Genomic DNA, 16792 nt, shown 5'->3' on the forward strand with positions numbered 1-16792 from the left:
TACTGGCTGATGTGAAGCCCCATCAGAGAGGGGGCTGGGCCCTCTTAGAGTTCGAATCTACTTGCTGCGCTCCTGACCCCATCTTGTTTTTCCGCTGGTGTACTGAAGGCTGGAGGATGGGTCAGGCTTTCAGATCTGGACCTCTCCACTGGCTACTTCTCCAAGGGTGCCAGGCACAAGGCTTCAGCGTTCAGCAGGTACCCCATGTTGGGGACCCCTGGCCTGCCCATTGGTAGCCTAAGAGGGGGCAGTATCCCCAGCCATGAAAAAAGTCTCTTTAGTGTGACACCGGTTGGCCCTCATAGAAAGGGATGGAGTGTGGGTCAGCTCAAGCTTATCCTCCTTAATTGGTGTGACCCAGGGGCAGCAGCGGAAAGCAAGCCGGAATCCAGAGCGAAACCTAGGAGACAGGGGGTCACCTTGAGCAGAGGGGTGAGGGGGACAGTCTGGAGAAGCCCATCTCCCCTCCAGAGGAAAGTCATCCTCTCACCCCTGTCTGTCATAGTTCACTGTTCCTGAGTGGATTTGAGTTTTGGAAACGCCCAGAAAGAATCTGGAGCTAAATCTAATGAGTGAAGCGGGTGATTAAGCCTAATTAGACCATTTGTTATCACAGACAGAAAGAAACCAAATACAACTTAAAGAAATAACAGATTTTCTTGTTTGACTTGTTCCTCGGCTTCTAAAGGAGTATTCTAGAGGCTCAAGAAGTTTGAGCTTTGGCCGTGTTGGGCAGAGTAAGGATGCTCTCCCAAGGGGGCTGCTTTGAGGGAAATCATGCACAGGCAACGACTACATTTTGGTATATTTGCTAGCTCTCCCCATGGCTGGACTAAAGGTAAATTAGAAGGGGAGGCAGATGGCAGTGGAGGAAATGGCCTGGGAGAAACAGAACACTGGCTTGTCAGAGAGAAGCAGAGATCAATGGGACCGTTGGTGACAGCCACTTGACTGTTCCCAGGGGACAGAGGCTCCATGTTCCAGAAGAGCAGCCCTGACTTTGGTTCCTCACCTTGCAGCTCTACAAGATTCCACGGTGTGGCCCAACAAATGCCTCTCTTGTGGGTGCTTCACGGCCTCTGCTGTTCCCTCTGCTGGATGCCTTTCCCTACACAGCTGCAGGGCCCACTCAATCCTCATCTGTGCTCAAAAGAATCCTCAAGAAGGCCAACCCTGGCCATGCTATAAAAGTGCTTCCCCTGTGCCGCCTCCTTCCCCAGCACCTCCTGTCCTCCCATCCCCAGCTCTGGTGTTCCTTTTTTCCGTAGAACTTACGCCTAATACACTATGTGGTTCATCCACTTGGTGGATTCTGGAATTATTTCACAGACTCTCAGACTCTCAGGGACTGCGTCACTGGGTAACGGGAGAGAGCCCATGCACAGACAGGGAGTGCTGGGGGCCCCTCCCTGATTATGCCAGTTCCTGGGTCCAAGTTCTCCTAGAAACTATATCAAGAGAAAGGTGTGATGTGGGGTCAAGGTTACAGGCCTTGGAGATCCATGGAATCCTGGTTCCACTGCTTGCCGTATGAGTTTAGGAGTGTTCCTTTCTGGGGCTCAGTTTCCTCAACTGTAAAAAGGGAGAACACCTCCCTTCCTCCTATCATCTTCTTACCTCTCAGGAGACAATGGAAGGTTCTAGCACACATTAAACACTCAAAAAAAAAAAAAAAAAATCACAATTCTCTCACTTCCTCCTGGCCTGGCCCAGGTGGCTGGAATATCTGGGCAACAAAGATCCTAACGGCATGATGAGTGGCCTGGACATGTGGGCAGGCGGGTGATAAAAGGCTTGAACACAGAGGCCCACGGCCAACCTTATCCACATGGCTGTCTTGTAGAGACCAGGACTGTGTCCACCTCTCATCTCCTCTTAACCTGACCCCCCTTTGGGTTTCCTGAAGCCTTCCACCTCTCTAGGTGCCCCAGAGCAAATGCCAGCCCCTCTGGGGGAATGCTGATTCTCCAGAAGTATGGGGCTGGGACAACCAGGTATGTCTGAGGAGTGACAGCTTGGTTCCTTCTTCCCTGACTGTCTCTGCCAAGGTCACACTCCTCAGCTGTCCCAGAAATCCCCCTGGCAGCAGGAAATGCCCTCTGATCTCCTGAAGGTCAAGGAAATGTCTCATTGTGGGAAGGTCCTAAACATGTCAGGACAGAAGAAGTCCCGCCCTCCTTTACCAGGCTCCTTCCTTTCTCCCTCTTTGTCTGTCATATGGCCTCTCTTTGACCCTGTTCCTCCCTCCATCTCTCTGTCCCTCCCTTCTCTCTTCTCCTGGCCCCAGATGTAGGCCCTGGAGAGAGGGCAGGAGCAGATGCATGGTGACAGCTATGGGCTGGGCAACGGGACAAGGCTTTGGGGAGGAGGAGGGGGCTCGAGCTGGGCCCCCGACGGGAGTGAGGATTGTGCTGTGGGCTCAGTATGAGGACTGCAACCCACGTGGGGGTGGAGGGCACAGGCTCACGCTGTGACAGGGAGCCCAGCTGGGGCCAGGCCGCGGGTCCCTGAGGGCTGAGGAGAGGGGGGCTGGGATGAGGGCTTACCTGTGGTTGAGGCAACAGTAAATGATGGGATTGTACATGGTGGAGCTCATGGCCAGCCAGAAGAGCGCCAGGTACACCTGCTGGATGAACTTGTGGTAGTAGATGTCCTCTTGGAAGTTGCCCAGGATGAAGTAGAAGTGGTAGGGAAGCCAGCAGATAGCAAACGTCACCACCACCAGCACCATGGTCTTCACGAACTGGGCCGGGAGAGGCTCAGGTCACACCTCAGCCTGGAAGCAGCACCCCCTCCAACCTCCAAGAGTGGCGGCAGGATGCCCCTCATCCCTGGGAAGCCCTCAGTCTCCTGGAGCATTCACGGTCTTGACCCCTGGGCCCTACACCTCTGTCCGAACTGTTGTTCTTTCTTTCACATCCTTACTCCTTGAAGCCCAGCTTGGGGCTGCCTCATCTAGCTGGTGTCCCAGACTCCTTCCCTCAGAGCAGCTCCTCTCCCTGCAGAGTGGGTGAGCTCCTAACCCAATCCTTGGGGGATCCCCTATGCCAGCTATGGTTCTCAGGTGCCCCTCTCTCCGTCTGTCATAGCCCTTCTATCCATAGGTAGTAAGACTCTAGTTGGGCATCCCGGCCTCTGCCCAGGAGCCAGCTTCCTGACCTTTCCCCATTCAAGCCTGGTCTCTGCAGGCCCTCTGGAGTGTGGCCCAGTACGCTGTGAGTAATGGAGGGCAAGCCAGTGATGGCAAGTGGAGACCAGTTCATCGTGAGGAGGGACACTCAGATGGTGTCCCATGTCTGCCTTCTTCCCTGAATTGCCTTATGAAAAATGCCCAGTAGCAGACGTGAAGCCAAGACGGGAACCTCATACTTGAGATTAACCATTACCTTCCCTGGACTCCTAACAGGAAGGGCACGGCAAAGATAAGCTTCCCCAAGAAGAGAGTAGAGGAGGTCTGAATCATAGAATGCTCTATCGGGACCCTTGGAGGGCCCCAATGGCCGGGAGGAGGGAGGACACTGGCACTTGGGTTGGAAATCGAAGGCAGACTGCGTGCAGCTGGACTCCACGGATGGGAGGTGTGCATTCCAGCATTTGAGAATTCTCTTGTGATTCCCGATGGAAGCCTCCCGGAGTTCTGTGGGGCTTCTTAAATTCAACATTCCAATTACGCAACTTGTCTAAGATTTTGAGATTCAGTCATTCTAAGATTCTTGAGAGTACCTGCAATTCTGTGGGGCTTTAGGATTCTCAAAACATTCTGGGGGAGTTCCTTCAATTTCGCATTTGGCCAAGGGCTAAAGTGTGTCCTCCTGGGAAGAACTAACTCAGGCTCTGGCAGGGGCTTGGCACTGGGGGAAGTTGGGATGGATCCTGTGCTCAAGGGCACCGCCAGAGGGGCGGGCTCCGAGCCCCGAAGGGCGGTGCCCTGAGGCGGGCCCCGGACTGACCCCGCCCCCCTCCGAGCCCCGCCCCCGGCGCGCACCTTCCTCTTGGCCCGCAGGTGGCGCAGGCCGGCGCCGTGCATTTGGTGCTTGGGAACCTCGCGTCTCCAGAGCTTGAGGCCGATGACACTGTAGGTGAGGAGCATCACCACGAGAGGCAGCACGTAGATAAGGACGATCACCGTGAGGTGATACCTGGAGGGAAAGGCTAGGGCCTGGGCACGGGACGGCCAGGGAGCGACTTCTGCATCCGCCAGCGCTCAGTTTCCCTGTCCCCGCTCGCGCCCCTGAGCCAACTCTGGCCGGCCACCCCGGGCCATCTCCAAAGGCCTTGATTTAACATAAGGGGGGAGGGGGGACAATATTGGCTAGCATATATGCCCAAAAAGGGCTTCGCCTGCTGCAAAAGGGACACCGGCTTTATCTGTGTGATCCTCCAGGTGACAGACAAATACTACCGAAAAAGGAAATAAATAGGAATGAAAAAGTTAACAAAATAGTACATTTGTTTAACATTTAAAATGCCATTAAACACAAAGGAGGAAGTAAAATTACTAATTCCATTCTCACCAATATTAACAATTTGGAATATTTTCTTCCCGAGTCATATGTGTGTATGGATCTATGTACATATGCATTAGATAGATTCTATAGGCAATACATAGATTGCTGCGTCTGCCTGGATAGGTAGATTTTCTGGAGCTGATACAGTTCCATCCCCCGCAGATATCCTTATCAGGGAACAGGCCAGGGGCAAGAGTTCCAGGCCATACAGGATATGGGTCCTCTCTTCCTGCCCATCAGCATTTGGTTGGGAACACAGCTCACAGCTGCAGGCTTTCTCTCACACCACCTCAGAGCAAGAGCTCAGATCACACTGCCAGTCACTCATCTAGTCCCTGCGGAGGACACCTTGGGCTGTGTGGAGCAGTTTCGTTTCCTTTTGGAAAGACAGTATAAAGGAGATGTGTGCTGCCCATTCTGGTTTCTGAGAGATGCTGCAGCAGGGACACCTCGTGAATGGGCCTGAGACCTGCGGCCCTGTCACATGGCCTTTTTCTAGGAGGGCTGAAGTGTTCCTAAGGCCCCATGATCAGTGTGCCAGACTTGCTGGGCCCCTTTTTCAGAGGAGCTGCCACTCAGAGAGGGGGGGGAGCAGGGGGCTCCAGCAAATGTCTTCCCTAAAGCCTGGGTTGAGAATTCTGTTTGCTTGCTCTTTGGGCAAGTATGCTAATTACAAAAGGCTTGTGGGCAGGGGTGCTCCTAGATGTCCAGATCCTCATCTAGTCCGGCTGTGGAGCAGGTAAGGGCAGGGAAGGGCAGTGAATGCCAGACCTCCCTCACTTTACCTTCATTGTAAGGTCACAGAGTGTCTGAGCTAGATAGACCTTGAGGATCAGCAGGGCCACCTGCCTCAGTGTCCGGAGGGGGAAACTGAGGCTCAGAGAGGTGCAGAGTGTCTGTGACATATGAAACAGCTCCCGAGATTTAATCAACACTCAAAGGATTTCCCTATCACTGAAGGCCAGCTCTGTGAAGTCAGAACTGAGTTCTCATTCAGGCTCTCACTTCAAAGTGTGACTTCAAGGTCCGCCTGGGTGTCTCAGTCGGTTAAGCGGCAACTTTTGGCTCCGATCATGATCTCAGGGTCCTGGCTTCTCACTCAGTGGGGAGGGTGCATCTCCCCTGCCTACGGTTCCCCCTGCTTGTGCTTGCTCTCTTCCTCTCTCTCTCTATCTCTCTGTCAAATAAATAAAAATCTTTATTTAAAAAAAAAAAAAAGTGTGACCTCAGGCAAGTCTGACCTGACCCTTGGTCTCAGTTTCCCCATTTGTAAAACAAGGAGGTAATCACTAAGATCCTTCCCAAGTATGAGTGACATTCTTTCCTTGGGACATGGTTCAGTATAGGAATTCACTCTGGGCCAGGTTCCTACGCAGAAATGAGCACCAAGGGGCCCTGGGGATCATCTGGGGTCCGCCACAAATCAGGACTGCCTCCTCTCAGAGCCTGGGCTTTTTTGTATTTTGATTTTGGGGGTCTATGTGCGTTTTCCTGGACAGGGCGTTTGTAATTTCATCAGATGCCTACACACCCAGGATGGGAGATTGTGAGGATGCAGCCCCCTTCCAAATCTCAGAAGCGCCTCCACCAAAAACACATTTGCACACATAAAACCAGGCTTTCCCCATACCCTCGCAGAATTCTAGGTAACACCAAAGTATCGCCTTCCTAGCTCAACGTCTGCCCTCCTGTTTTCCCTTGGTGCCTGAATCAGGGTTGGAACTCACCATCCCTGCAAAGCTGGTGCGGGGGTCCCCAGAGTTATTTATTACTGATCCCCCTCTCAGGGAGAAAGGCCTGTAATAAGGTGGAGAAACACTGCCCCCCAGCGGTCATCCGTAAAATACTCTGCTCTCCATCCCTCCCCGAGCCTTCCCTACAAGGCCACTAGCCTTGGAGCGACCAGACCTTCGGAGCAGGGTGGGGTGCAGAGGGAGGGCAGAGACCCGGCAGGGCCCGCCCTCGAAACTCATCAGTCCCCAGGAACGGGCTTCTCCGGCTTCTTCCGTAGCACTGAAGGCCACGCAGCGGGACCCTCTTCTGGCCGGTGCTCCGGGGAGACGGAGCTGGTGTCGGGGGCGGGGGGTGGGGGTTGTGAGGGGGACGTTGGGGGAGGGGTGTTCAAGGAGGCGGGGCCTGTGTTGTTGCGGTGACCTGGCCGCATGGCGCGCACAGCGGGCACATCCTCCGGCCTCTGGCGGCTGGGCCTCTGTTGGGCGAAATCGGCCACCTCCAGGTTCGCTCTCATTTGTCCCCTGCTTAAACTACCGCATACTGGGTGCCCGTTCGGGGCCAGGCGCGGCGCTATCGGCTCAGCGGCCTGGCTCATGCTCGCAGCAGCCCCCAGCGAGTGGTCTTAGGAATCCCCACGTGAGAGGGGGGGCCAAAGTGACTACGAAGGGTCCTCCAGCCAGCAGGAGACAGAGCAGGGCTCCCAACGACTGCCTTCCAAACCTCAACCAATTCTTCACCCTCTGCTAAATGACCTAGCCGCATGCCTGGGCATCCGGAAGCCAGAACGTAGCAAACCGAGGCTCGGAGAGGAAAGGACTTACCCAGGGTTGCACGGTGGCCAGCCCAGGTCTGAGCTCTTCTGCCTGGTCCTCAGCGGGAGACAGGCACAGGCAGCTTCCAGAAAATACCTGCCCTTTCCGCCTCAATACGCTGACCCTCTGTGGCCTGAGCATGTACAGTGCCCTCCCCCAAACACACCCCCTACACAAATTTCCACACACCTGTGAGCACACCCACTTCCACGGACATGCTCCTGGACCCTCTCTCACACACGCGCACACACACGTGGGTGCATCCTGGCTGCTCAGTAGTGCCATATGCATACCCTCACCTAAGGACGTCCCTGTCCTTATCTGAGTGGTGGGGTGGTGCAGAAGGGGGGGGGCCTCCAAAATGGCTCTGCCCGGATTGAAGCCCTTGCATCACCACCTTCCAGCTGTGGGACCGTGGGCATATTACTTGGTTTCTAGTGCTTCGTTTTACTCATCTGAAAAATGGGAATCATAAGACCTGCGTGCCCCATAGTGTTAGGAGATTTGATTGGCTTCGTGTGTGTAAAGCCTGACTCTCAGGAAGGGCTAAGTGTCACTTGGTGTACGCATGGACTCACATAATCCCAAACACCCTCAAAAACGCACGAGCACCCCCAAGTGCATATGCACAAGCACGTACATTCTCAAGCCTATGCACCTGCACATACACATGCACACAGACGTGTACACACACACACTCATGCTCCCCACCCCTCAGGCCTTACAAAAGGAGCGTCTTGCGGCCGTTGTCCTCCGGCCAGACCACGACACACTTGGTGGCGCCTCGGTCCATGGTGATAGTGGAGTAGAAGCACTGGGGGAAAGCGAGGGCCAGGGCCAGGAGCCAGATGCCGGCGATCACCGCTCTGGTGCCCAGGGCCGAGAGCCGTGGCTGGAAGGGGTGGACAATGGCCACGTACCTATGAGCAGAGGGCTGTGTGAGCTATGGGCATCCTCCCATCAGAGCAACCCCCATCCCCTTCTCCAGAACCCTGTACCCCCACTCCCCTCCACCCCCCACCGCTGCTGGGGACTTGCAGAGAGCTACCCAGGCTGGTGACTCTCCCACAGCCCTAGCCCCTGAAAACCCAGCCCAGGCCCACCTCACTGGCTCCCTCTGACACGAGAGATTTGTGTGGCCACACTGGAAGTCCTCTCAGGACATTTGCCTGAAGCTCAGCCCCGCTTGTGCTCAGAGACCTCAGCAGAAGCAGGCAGTCTCCCGGACAAAGCCCAAACCAGCATCGCCCGGCTTTCTATGGTGGTGGACCTGCTCTCTGTATGCCCGGTCCTGTGCAGAAGTCAGTAACCACACGTGGCTATGAACCCCAGAAGCGTGACTAGTACAACTGAGGAACTGAATTTTAAATGTTCATTAATTTAAATGTAAATAGGCACATATGGCTCTAGTTACAATATCAGACAGAGCAGGTCCAAACCTTCAAACTCAGCATTCAAGGCCCTCTGCACATGGCCAGTGCACTTTCCAGCCCCCTCTCGTTGCTTCCAGCACCTTCCCTGGCTCTCTCTGGTTAGGGAATAGCCCTGCTTGTGGGACCTTCGGGGGCGGGGAGCAGCATTTCTTCCCCCTCTGCCTGGAATTTCTCCTTTCATTCTGGATTCATTAAAGTCCAAGTGAAAGGCCACCTCTTCCAAGAAGTTGGCCAGAAGCAGCTTGTCTTCCCAGCCCCTGCCTCTCTCCGGGGGAACCTGCAGGGATCTGGGCTGCTGTTTGGCACCCTGCTGCCTGGTGGCTGAGTATCTCAGGCAAGGGTTAGTCTCTCCCTTTCTCGCACCAGGAGACAGAGGCTTCGAGAAAAGGAAGAACGAGCTTGGAAGAGGCAGCACTGGCTCTGAACTGAGTTGCGTGGCTTGCCTCTGCCCCCAGGACCTCTGAAGCCACTGTGGGAATGTTCTGCAGTCCCGTGGAGAGCTGGGGTAGCCGCCTGCTTCCCAGGTCAAAGCACCCGAAGAGCTCTATCCATCAAAGACCCAGGACACGACCTGTGCCCCCATACGGCTTTAGTTGCTGCCTTGGAAGAGGAAGGGTTTGGGATTACATCAGGGCTCTCTTTGTGTCATGGACCTGTTGGCCATCCAATAAGGTCCGTGGGCCCTCCACAGATTATGGTTTTTATAGGAATAAATTACACAAGATTAGAGAGACAACCAGCTATCCTAAAATACAGTTATCCAAACATGAAATAAGGGTGCCTGGGTGGCTCAGTCAGTTAAGCATCTGACTCCTGGTTTTGGCTCAGTTCATGATCTCAGGGTCGTGAGATCAAGCCCCATGTTGGGCTCTGCGCTCAGTGTGGAGTTTGCTTCAGATTCTCTCTCCCTCTCCTTTCCTCTCTCTCTCTGTTTCTCAAATAAATAGAATCTTAACATATATATAAAATAGATTTGGGGCAAAGCAAAACGCACATTTCTTTATCAACCCACTAAACAACAAGATCTAGCAGGAGGTTTGGAACCCATGGTAATTTTTAAGTAGTGATGGTTATTGGCGATACTTGGAAATTTCTGCACAGCAGAGGTAGTTCTGATTTCTTTTGGTGACATTGTCCCAGGCACTTCTGGGGTCCCAGCAAAATGTGGTATACTGACTCTGTTTATAATGGTGATTTTTAACTCCCACAGAAGCTCTTATCCCTTGGGATTTCTGTGCACAGTTCCTGGTCATGGGTAACGCGCGTCTGGGCTAGATGATTGTTGACCTTCTCCCCGAGACACTGACCTTCTCCCATTACTGTGGCTGGGCTTGGGGCCAGCTCCAGACCTCGGCAGCCTTGGACCCTGGATGAAGGTCTCAGCAGGGCAAGAGGAGAGGCCATTTTCCTCAGTGGTCCCCTCCCCACAGATAAGGCAGATGACTAGTAGGTCAACTTCAGACTTGGGCTCCCTTGTTGTTCTAGGAGGTGAGATGGGAAGGAGGAGAGCTTTTCTTCTTACCCTGCTGGTGGAGGGGCAGGTCTGGGACTTTGGATTCATCCTGACTAAGCTACATTCCAACAGTAGAGTCTTAAACAAACCACCTGAGCCCCCTCGAGCTTCTCTTTCCTCTTCTGTAAAGTGGGCAGACGGTCATTTGTGCACCTGTGGTTGGTGTGGAAGGGCAGCGAGATGTTTGAGAAAGGCTTGCAGACTGGTAGGGATTAGGGTGTGAAAGCATGGTTAGTCCCATGTATTTATTCCCTTTAAATCCACCAGAAGTGGCTTTCGTCCTGGATGATGCCTGGGCCTTCCTCTCTGGGATTGATCCAAACCTTGAGACGAGGGCTGGACAATCGGATGTCCTTGCCCTGCACAGGGCAGTTCACATCCTGGTGTTTGGGGCACAAGAGGAGCACTGACTCCATGAGCCCTGAGATTTTCCACGCTGTCTCTTTGAGGATAGCCCTCCTTGGGGCTCCTCATGCACACTGGGCACGATCCTGCCATGGACCTTTGTTGCTCCCGTGCCCGCCCCCTGGAATGTTCTTTCCCCAGAGCTAATGGGGCTCACTCTCTCTCTCCCCTCCTCCTTCCATCTTTGCTCCAAATCTACCCCATAGAAGGGCCGATTCCATACCCTGTCTGGCCCTACGGCCTGCCCCCAGCCTAAGACACAGCCTGGCCTCTCAGGCCCCCTTGCCCTTCCCTGATATCTTCCCACAGCACTCATGACCTCAAAATACAGCGTACCATTTCTTCATGCACTTATTGTTTAAATCCTTACCAGGCAGGTGCCTTTATCTGTTTATCTCCCCAATGCCCAGAACAGGATCTGTACACAGTGGGCATGGAACGTGGGAATGAAGAAATGAACGGATGCGTTCTCACTATTGCCACCCCGATCTCTGAACACCGTCCTCTCTCATCCGGATTATTACCAGCAGCCTCCTGCTTGGTCTCCTGGCTCCCATCCCACCCTCTCCAGTCCGTGTGCCCCCCGCTGCCCCCCACACCCCTTTAAAATGGAAGTTCCACGAGGCCTGATTTCCAGGACTATTTTTCCCACTGGTATATATCCCCCAGTGCCTGAAACAAAGGGAACACTCCAGTACTTGTCGAGTGAATGAAAAGGAAATATTAGTGGACTTGCAGAAACGTCCAGGGGGACTGAGGTGTTGCTGGTGGGGGAAGGGGTTGAGGTTGGATGAGGGACGTGCCCTTACTGAGAACAGAGAGCTCTGGGTTCTGGGCCCCTGGCCCTGTGCCCGCCTTGCTGGCAATCCTACTTGTCTTGATCCTCATGTCCCAGGTACAAATACAGAAGCGTGGCCCACACAAACGGTTTTCACACTTCTCTTTTCATTTTTAATTGATAGAAATCCATTTCTCAAATTTAGGAAAACTCCATAGAAAAACAGCCCAGAGCAGAGAAGCCAGCCATTACATGTTGTTGGGCCACATGGGGGGGGGGGCGGAGGAGACGGGGGGGGGTAATGGGGGACAGTGGGGCTCATGCTGCCTCAAACCATCCTGACAAGGGGTCTGTGTCTCTGAGGGTCCCAGGCCCGTCCCATCTCCTACACGCACCTGGTGTCTTTCTGTGTCCCTTTTCATTTGCTGTCTGTCTCAACTGGACTCCCCCAGGGTCACACAGTCCCCTTCTGAGTCCAAACTGTGCCCTGCTGGCCCCAGCCAGCTTCGGAAGGACTGTACATGGTCCACGGATCCCTCAGCCCCCTGAGAACAGCATTAGGAGAAAACTGGACCCATTATAATTATACGGTAACTGTATGCAATATTCATTTCCCCCATATCACCTACCTAGGAATAGGAAATCAATATAAACAATTTCCTTGTAATGAAAGTCATCAAAAAAAAGATCAGCTCCAGAGAAGAACATTCCAGAAGGTCCCTAAACACAGCCCTCTCTCCCTATGGCCTTGAACAACCGTCCAGTACTAAGTTCTTCTTATGTCTAACCTTAGCTTTGCCTGCCTTGGCTCCACAGTCTCCCGTCTTCCAGAGGCATCCTCTTGGATCACAATGTGGCCAGGAGGCAATTCCCTGAGCTCTACTCTTAATTTGCTGTGTGACTGCAGGCACGTCACCAGCCCTGTCTGAGCCCCAACCAAGTGAGACCCTTTCCCCCAGCTCCCCCACGGCCCCCTCTTGCCTGTCAGCGGCGATAGCGGTCATGGAGTAGATGCTGACGAACATGGCCATGATGGGGAAGAGGTTCTGGAAGTAGCAGAAGGCACGGCCAAAGTACCAGATGTTGTGGCTGGCGTAGATGAAATTGAAGGGGGCGTTGAAGGTGGCCATGCACAGGTCAGCCAGGGCCAGGTTGACAATGAAGTAATTGGTGACTGAGCGCATTCTCTGATGGGCCAGGATGATCCAGATGACTGTGGCATTGCCTGTCACGGCCACCAACACCAGGGCCAGGTAGGCGGTGACCCACAGTGCCAGCTGCCAGCTGGGCATGGAGAAGGCTGTGACGCCTGTGGTGTTGCTCTCAAGGCTGGACGAGATGTTGGCGTCAGTCACAATGACATGGGCCCCCATGGCTGCCCCTGGGTCTGGGACAAGTGGCTTGCCTCCTCGCTCCGCCTGAGCCCTGGTGCCCTGCCCGGATGTGCTACGGAAGAGAAATCCTCTTGGCTGTGGGAGTATGTGGGGTAGAGAGGAGTAAGTGCAAAGCCAGGCACTCGGGGAGACAGGGGTCACTCCCAAGCCTCAAGTGAAGACGAGCTGGCCTGAGCAGAGCATCGGGTCCAGAGCCGTTCACCCTTCAGACTCCCATGTCCTGGCCAGACTTCTCAGACGTCCCATGGAAATCGAGAATCCAAGACACAGTTTCAGAGCAGGGAACATCCTTGTCAATCATCAATCAACCACTTTCCTGCAGAAACGAAGGACAGATTCCAAGAGGGGACGTCCTCAGCCCAGCTCACTCAGTAAGTGGGTGACAAACCAGGACTCCAACCCAGGCTCTTCCATTCTGGAAACGTTCTGGATCAGAAGAGCACACGGCAGCAGCCTTTGGATTCCACAGGTCAACAGCACAGAGGGCTTTCCTCCAGGCTTTGGGGAGCAGGCTGGCCTGCGGTCTGGGACAAGCTCACCATTCTGCTAACTGCCAGCCCTCGGAGCCACGGCCTTCCCTGCTGCTCTCCCCGGCAGGGTGCTGAGGGCCTTGGCAGGGGTTCAGCTCTAGCTCCCGCCCCTCGTCCCACCCCCTGCTTGGATGGCACAGCCTTGACTCTTGAGAAAAGATTTAGGACTGGGTGCCAGAGCGGGGAGAGATCCAGGGGAAAGAGGGGATGGCAGGGGTGGGGGCTGGCATGGAGGCACCATCCTGGGGTGTGGGGGTGCGTGTTTACACTCTTGGCCAGCCCAGGCCAGGGGCTGCATCTAGAAAGTGATCAGGAGCACACGCTGGGAGCTGGGCTGGGGCTGAGACTCCCTGTGTGATTCCAGGTAAGCCTCTTAAGGTTACCGAACTTCAGCTTTGTCATCTGAACAGAGATAGGACACATCAGGGCACATCTCACAGTGTGTTTGTGAGCTTTAAATGAGATAACATACACTGAGCCTAGTTAACATGGGGGCTGGTGCGGAAAAAGCATGACAGGGAGTTGTAGCCCCAGAGGGTACCCGGGAGATGGCTCAGGGTTCGGCAGGTGGGAGAAGACAGAACTCAGAGTGCTTCTGGCAAGTTCTTGGGACAAGGAGGGGGCCTGCTGCCTCTTCTGTGAACCCCAGAAAGGCCAGAGGGCTGCGCAGGAGTCTGCTCTTGGTGATCCTCTCTGTGCCTGGGGTGGGGGGGGGGAGCAGGAGACCACGTGACGCTGGCACATGATGCTGCCACGTGATGCTGTGTCTGAGCCACGGTGGGTGGCTGACGTGTGGAAGTGCACACACCCAGACATGCGCACCTGTGCACACCTGTGGGGATGTGGCCCCTGAAGGTGGGGGGCAATCTCAGCAGGGCAGGGTGCCGCTCCCATGACAGCAGAAGGGGACTCTCTGTCACCAGCTGGGGCAGACCCATGAGGCTACTGCACCCAGTGTGTGTGGTCTCGGGGGATCCAGCCTTGCCCCTTGAGGGTCCCTGCTCCTCGCATGGGCACCTGCACTGTGGGGCCCTTCCAGCGCCGGGTCCGGACACAAGTGGCTTCAGCCCCAGCCAGGTCAGGGGGCAGAGGCCTGTTCCCTCTCTGGAGCTGGCCACCTACCTCCAGACATCTGTCCCCTCTGGATGGGCCTTTGCTCCCTCTGGCGATGACAGCAGCACCCACGCAGATGCAAGCTTGTTTCTGTCTCCTTTGTCTCTTTGCTGATCTGTCTCTTGCTCTCCGACAGCCAGAATTTGCTGATCCTCAGGGGCAAGCTCAGTGCCAGGCTGGGACCCTGAGAGCACATCATCAGGTCCAGAAGTCCCAAAATAGCACCGGGTCCCCCTCCCGTGACAGCCTGCCACCTTCCATGGATATGGACGGGGATTCAATTTTGGAACTATTAAATCTAAGGGTTTTCATTCGCCCCTAAATCTTGCAGCTTTGCACCTGTGTCCTTGCTTTCTCAGGGCTGACTCGCCGAGTCCATCGCTAGACAAGCGTCTGGAAGGTTAGGCTTTGTGTTCATAGGAAAAGAACTCTAAGGTCCTTTAGCTCCTCTAGATACATGAAGCCTCCAGTTTGCTCATGGAGGTTTGTGTATGGGAAGGACACATGGGGGGAAAGGCTGCCCATGGGTTCTGGCGATCGGCGGAGCTGATTCTGACCTTAGAGGCAGGGGGTTTAGAGGGTGTTAGAGAGCGCTTTGGGAGCTCCCCTGGGGAAGGAAGGGGAGGAAAGCCAGAGTGGGTGGAGGAGGAGCTAAGATGAGATTTGATCCCACCGGTCCGGTTGCTCTGAACTAGAGTGGCCCTTTAGCCTTGCCTTGTGCTGCACAAAGATGGCCAGCCAGCCATCGATGCCTGTAGGCTGCCCTAAGAAGGGGCAGGACCTTGAACAGGGCAGCCCTCTGCAGTCGCGGCAATGGCTGAAGCCAGTGACAGCTGATAGTCTATAGGTAGCATGCCAGAGGCTCGCAGGGGATCTGGGACGCACAGGACCATGTCCCCCATGGTGGAACAGCAGCCTCTTCCATGACATGGGGCGTGTGCACGTGAGTGCTCTGTGGGCTTCATGCTGCCTGGCCCCAGGATGGGGGCTTGACGGCTAGAGGTGGGAAAGGAATTGCTTTCCAGGGGGTCTAGAGGAGAAGAAGGTGAGATGGACAGCTGCGGGGATGAGGGAAGTGGAGGGAACAGAAAAGGGGATTCCAGGAAGTGATGTGGGCTGGGCACCCCGTCAGCGTGTCTGAGAGATGTCACTGGAAGTCATCTTACCATGTCTTCAGCCTAGAGACTGTGCTGGGCTTTGGCCACTTGGTCCACCGCAGGACACTAAGTGCTCGGGTCATGGAGGCAGCCCGGGTTCACCTGGACCAGGCAGAAGGAGGACAGCAATGACAAGGCAGTGAGCTGTTGCTTCAGCTAAGTGAATCCGGTTTGCAAGGCCCGCCTTCATTCCGAGACTAACCCTTCCTGCCTCGGGGCTAAAATATCCTTTCTTGTATGAAATAATGTGACAGCAGATGGCAGGTATAAGGCTTGCTCTCCTTTTTCTCCAAAATTCCTTACTCATTGGAATAAAATCTTGGTGACCTCCACAGTTCCATCGGTTAAGTTTCTGATCTTCTTCTCAGTCCGTGGAATTCAAAGAGGATCCCCAACCTAGTTCCTTATTGGGAGAAGAGGCTGGGAGCCCCGAGAGGAGAGGAACTGCCCCAGACCCCATTGTCTGGGAGGTGGGTTCCCAACCCTGATCGCCTCTGTCTGACACAGTCTCCACTGGCCTGCCTGCCTCCTCTCTCTCAAGGCCTGTGGTCAGCTCCTTGTCACATGGGTGGCCTGGATTTTGTCTTACGTCCAGTGTCTAGGAGAGGGGCCAGCACGTTGTAGGGGCCCTATAAGTGTTAGTTGAATGAAAATGATGAGTTACATTTAAAATATGACTCAGGGATGAGGGCTGAGGAATTCTTCCTATCTATCTATCTATCTATCTATCATCAATATCTAGCATATACAGACAAGGTATGAAAGCCTTACACCAATGGGATGAACACTCATGTGGGCTTTGAGACAATGTGGAATGGGTGGGATGGTGTAACATTTAGCAGTTAGCACCAAGTGGGTGCTCCACAAACAGCAGGTGAATTAATGAAGGATGAATAGCAAAAAAAAGTTTAAAATATCACTGTGTTGGGGGTGAAGGGAGTAACGTTCTTATTTGCACAGGATCTAAAACTTCAAAAGGAAAGAACATGTCTTCGTAGCTCAGTAGGGACTTGGGAGGACATCGGGGTCTTCATAGGACTTATTCTTCATGGAGAGCTACCCTTTGTCCAGAAAGCAGAGGGGCCCAGGCTGGCCCCTGTGGGAGAGGAGCTCTGTACCTGCTGCTCCCTGGCCTGCTCATCGGTGGCCTGGAATCCGGGACTTCGCTGGGAGAGCCGGCCTGTGCCAAGAGCATGAGCTGGGGCTGACACTTTTTTTAAACACTGTGAATGTGCTGGGGCAGTGCCTTGTCCTGAAAGCCTGAAGTTTATCTAGCTGGGGAAGACAGGCTGCCAGTGTTTACATCTGCCTTGGTCCTGGCATACACAGAGCTCAGAGGCTCTTAACACAAAACGAGGCCATCTGTCCACATCAAGCTCCAGCAAAATCTGCCCATCTATGGTAGGTGGAGGAGG

The 16792-nt window shown here is 54.3% G+C and overlaps 1 protein-coding gene across 1 annotated transcript; it reads right to left on the reverse strand.

Moving 5' to 3' along the window:
- Positions 1–237: 237 nt before the first annotated feature.
- LOC111145369 (tachykinin receptor 2) lies at positions 238–12556 on the reverse strand. Its single transcript, XM_022500235.1, has 5 exons — positions 12165–12556; positions 7780–7974; positions 3986–4139; positions 2547–2743; positions 238–400 (listed from the first exon to the last, which is right to left on the reverse strand). The coding sequence occupies exons 1-5, from the start codon at positions 12554–12556 to the stop codon at positions 238–240; spliced, it is 1101 nt and encodes a 366-aa protein (XP_022355943.1).
- Positions 12557–16792: the final 4236 nt, after the last annotated feature.

This window comes from Enhydra lutris, unplaced genomic scaffold (assembly GCF_002288905.1).
Source record: "Enhydra lutris kenyoni isolate GAN:26980312 unplaced genomic scaffold, ASM228890v2 scaffoldscaffold12, whole genome shotgun sequence".
NCBI classification, from domain to species: domain Eukaryota; kingdom Metazoa; phylum Chordata; class Mammalia; order Carnivora; family Mustelidae; genus Enhydra; species Enhydra lutris.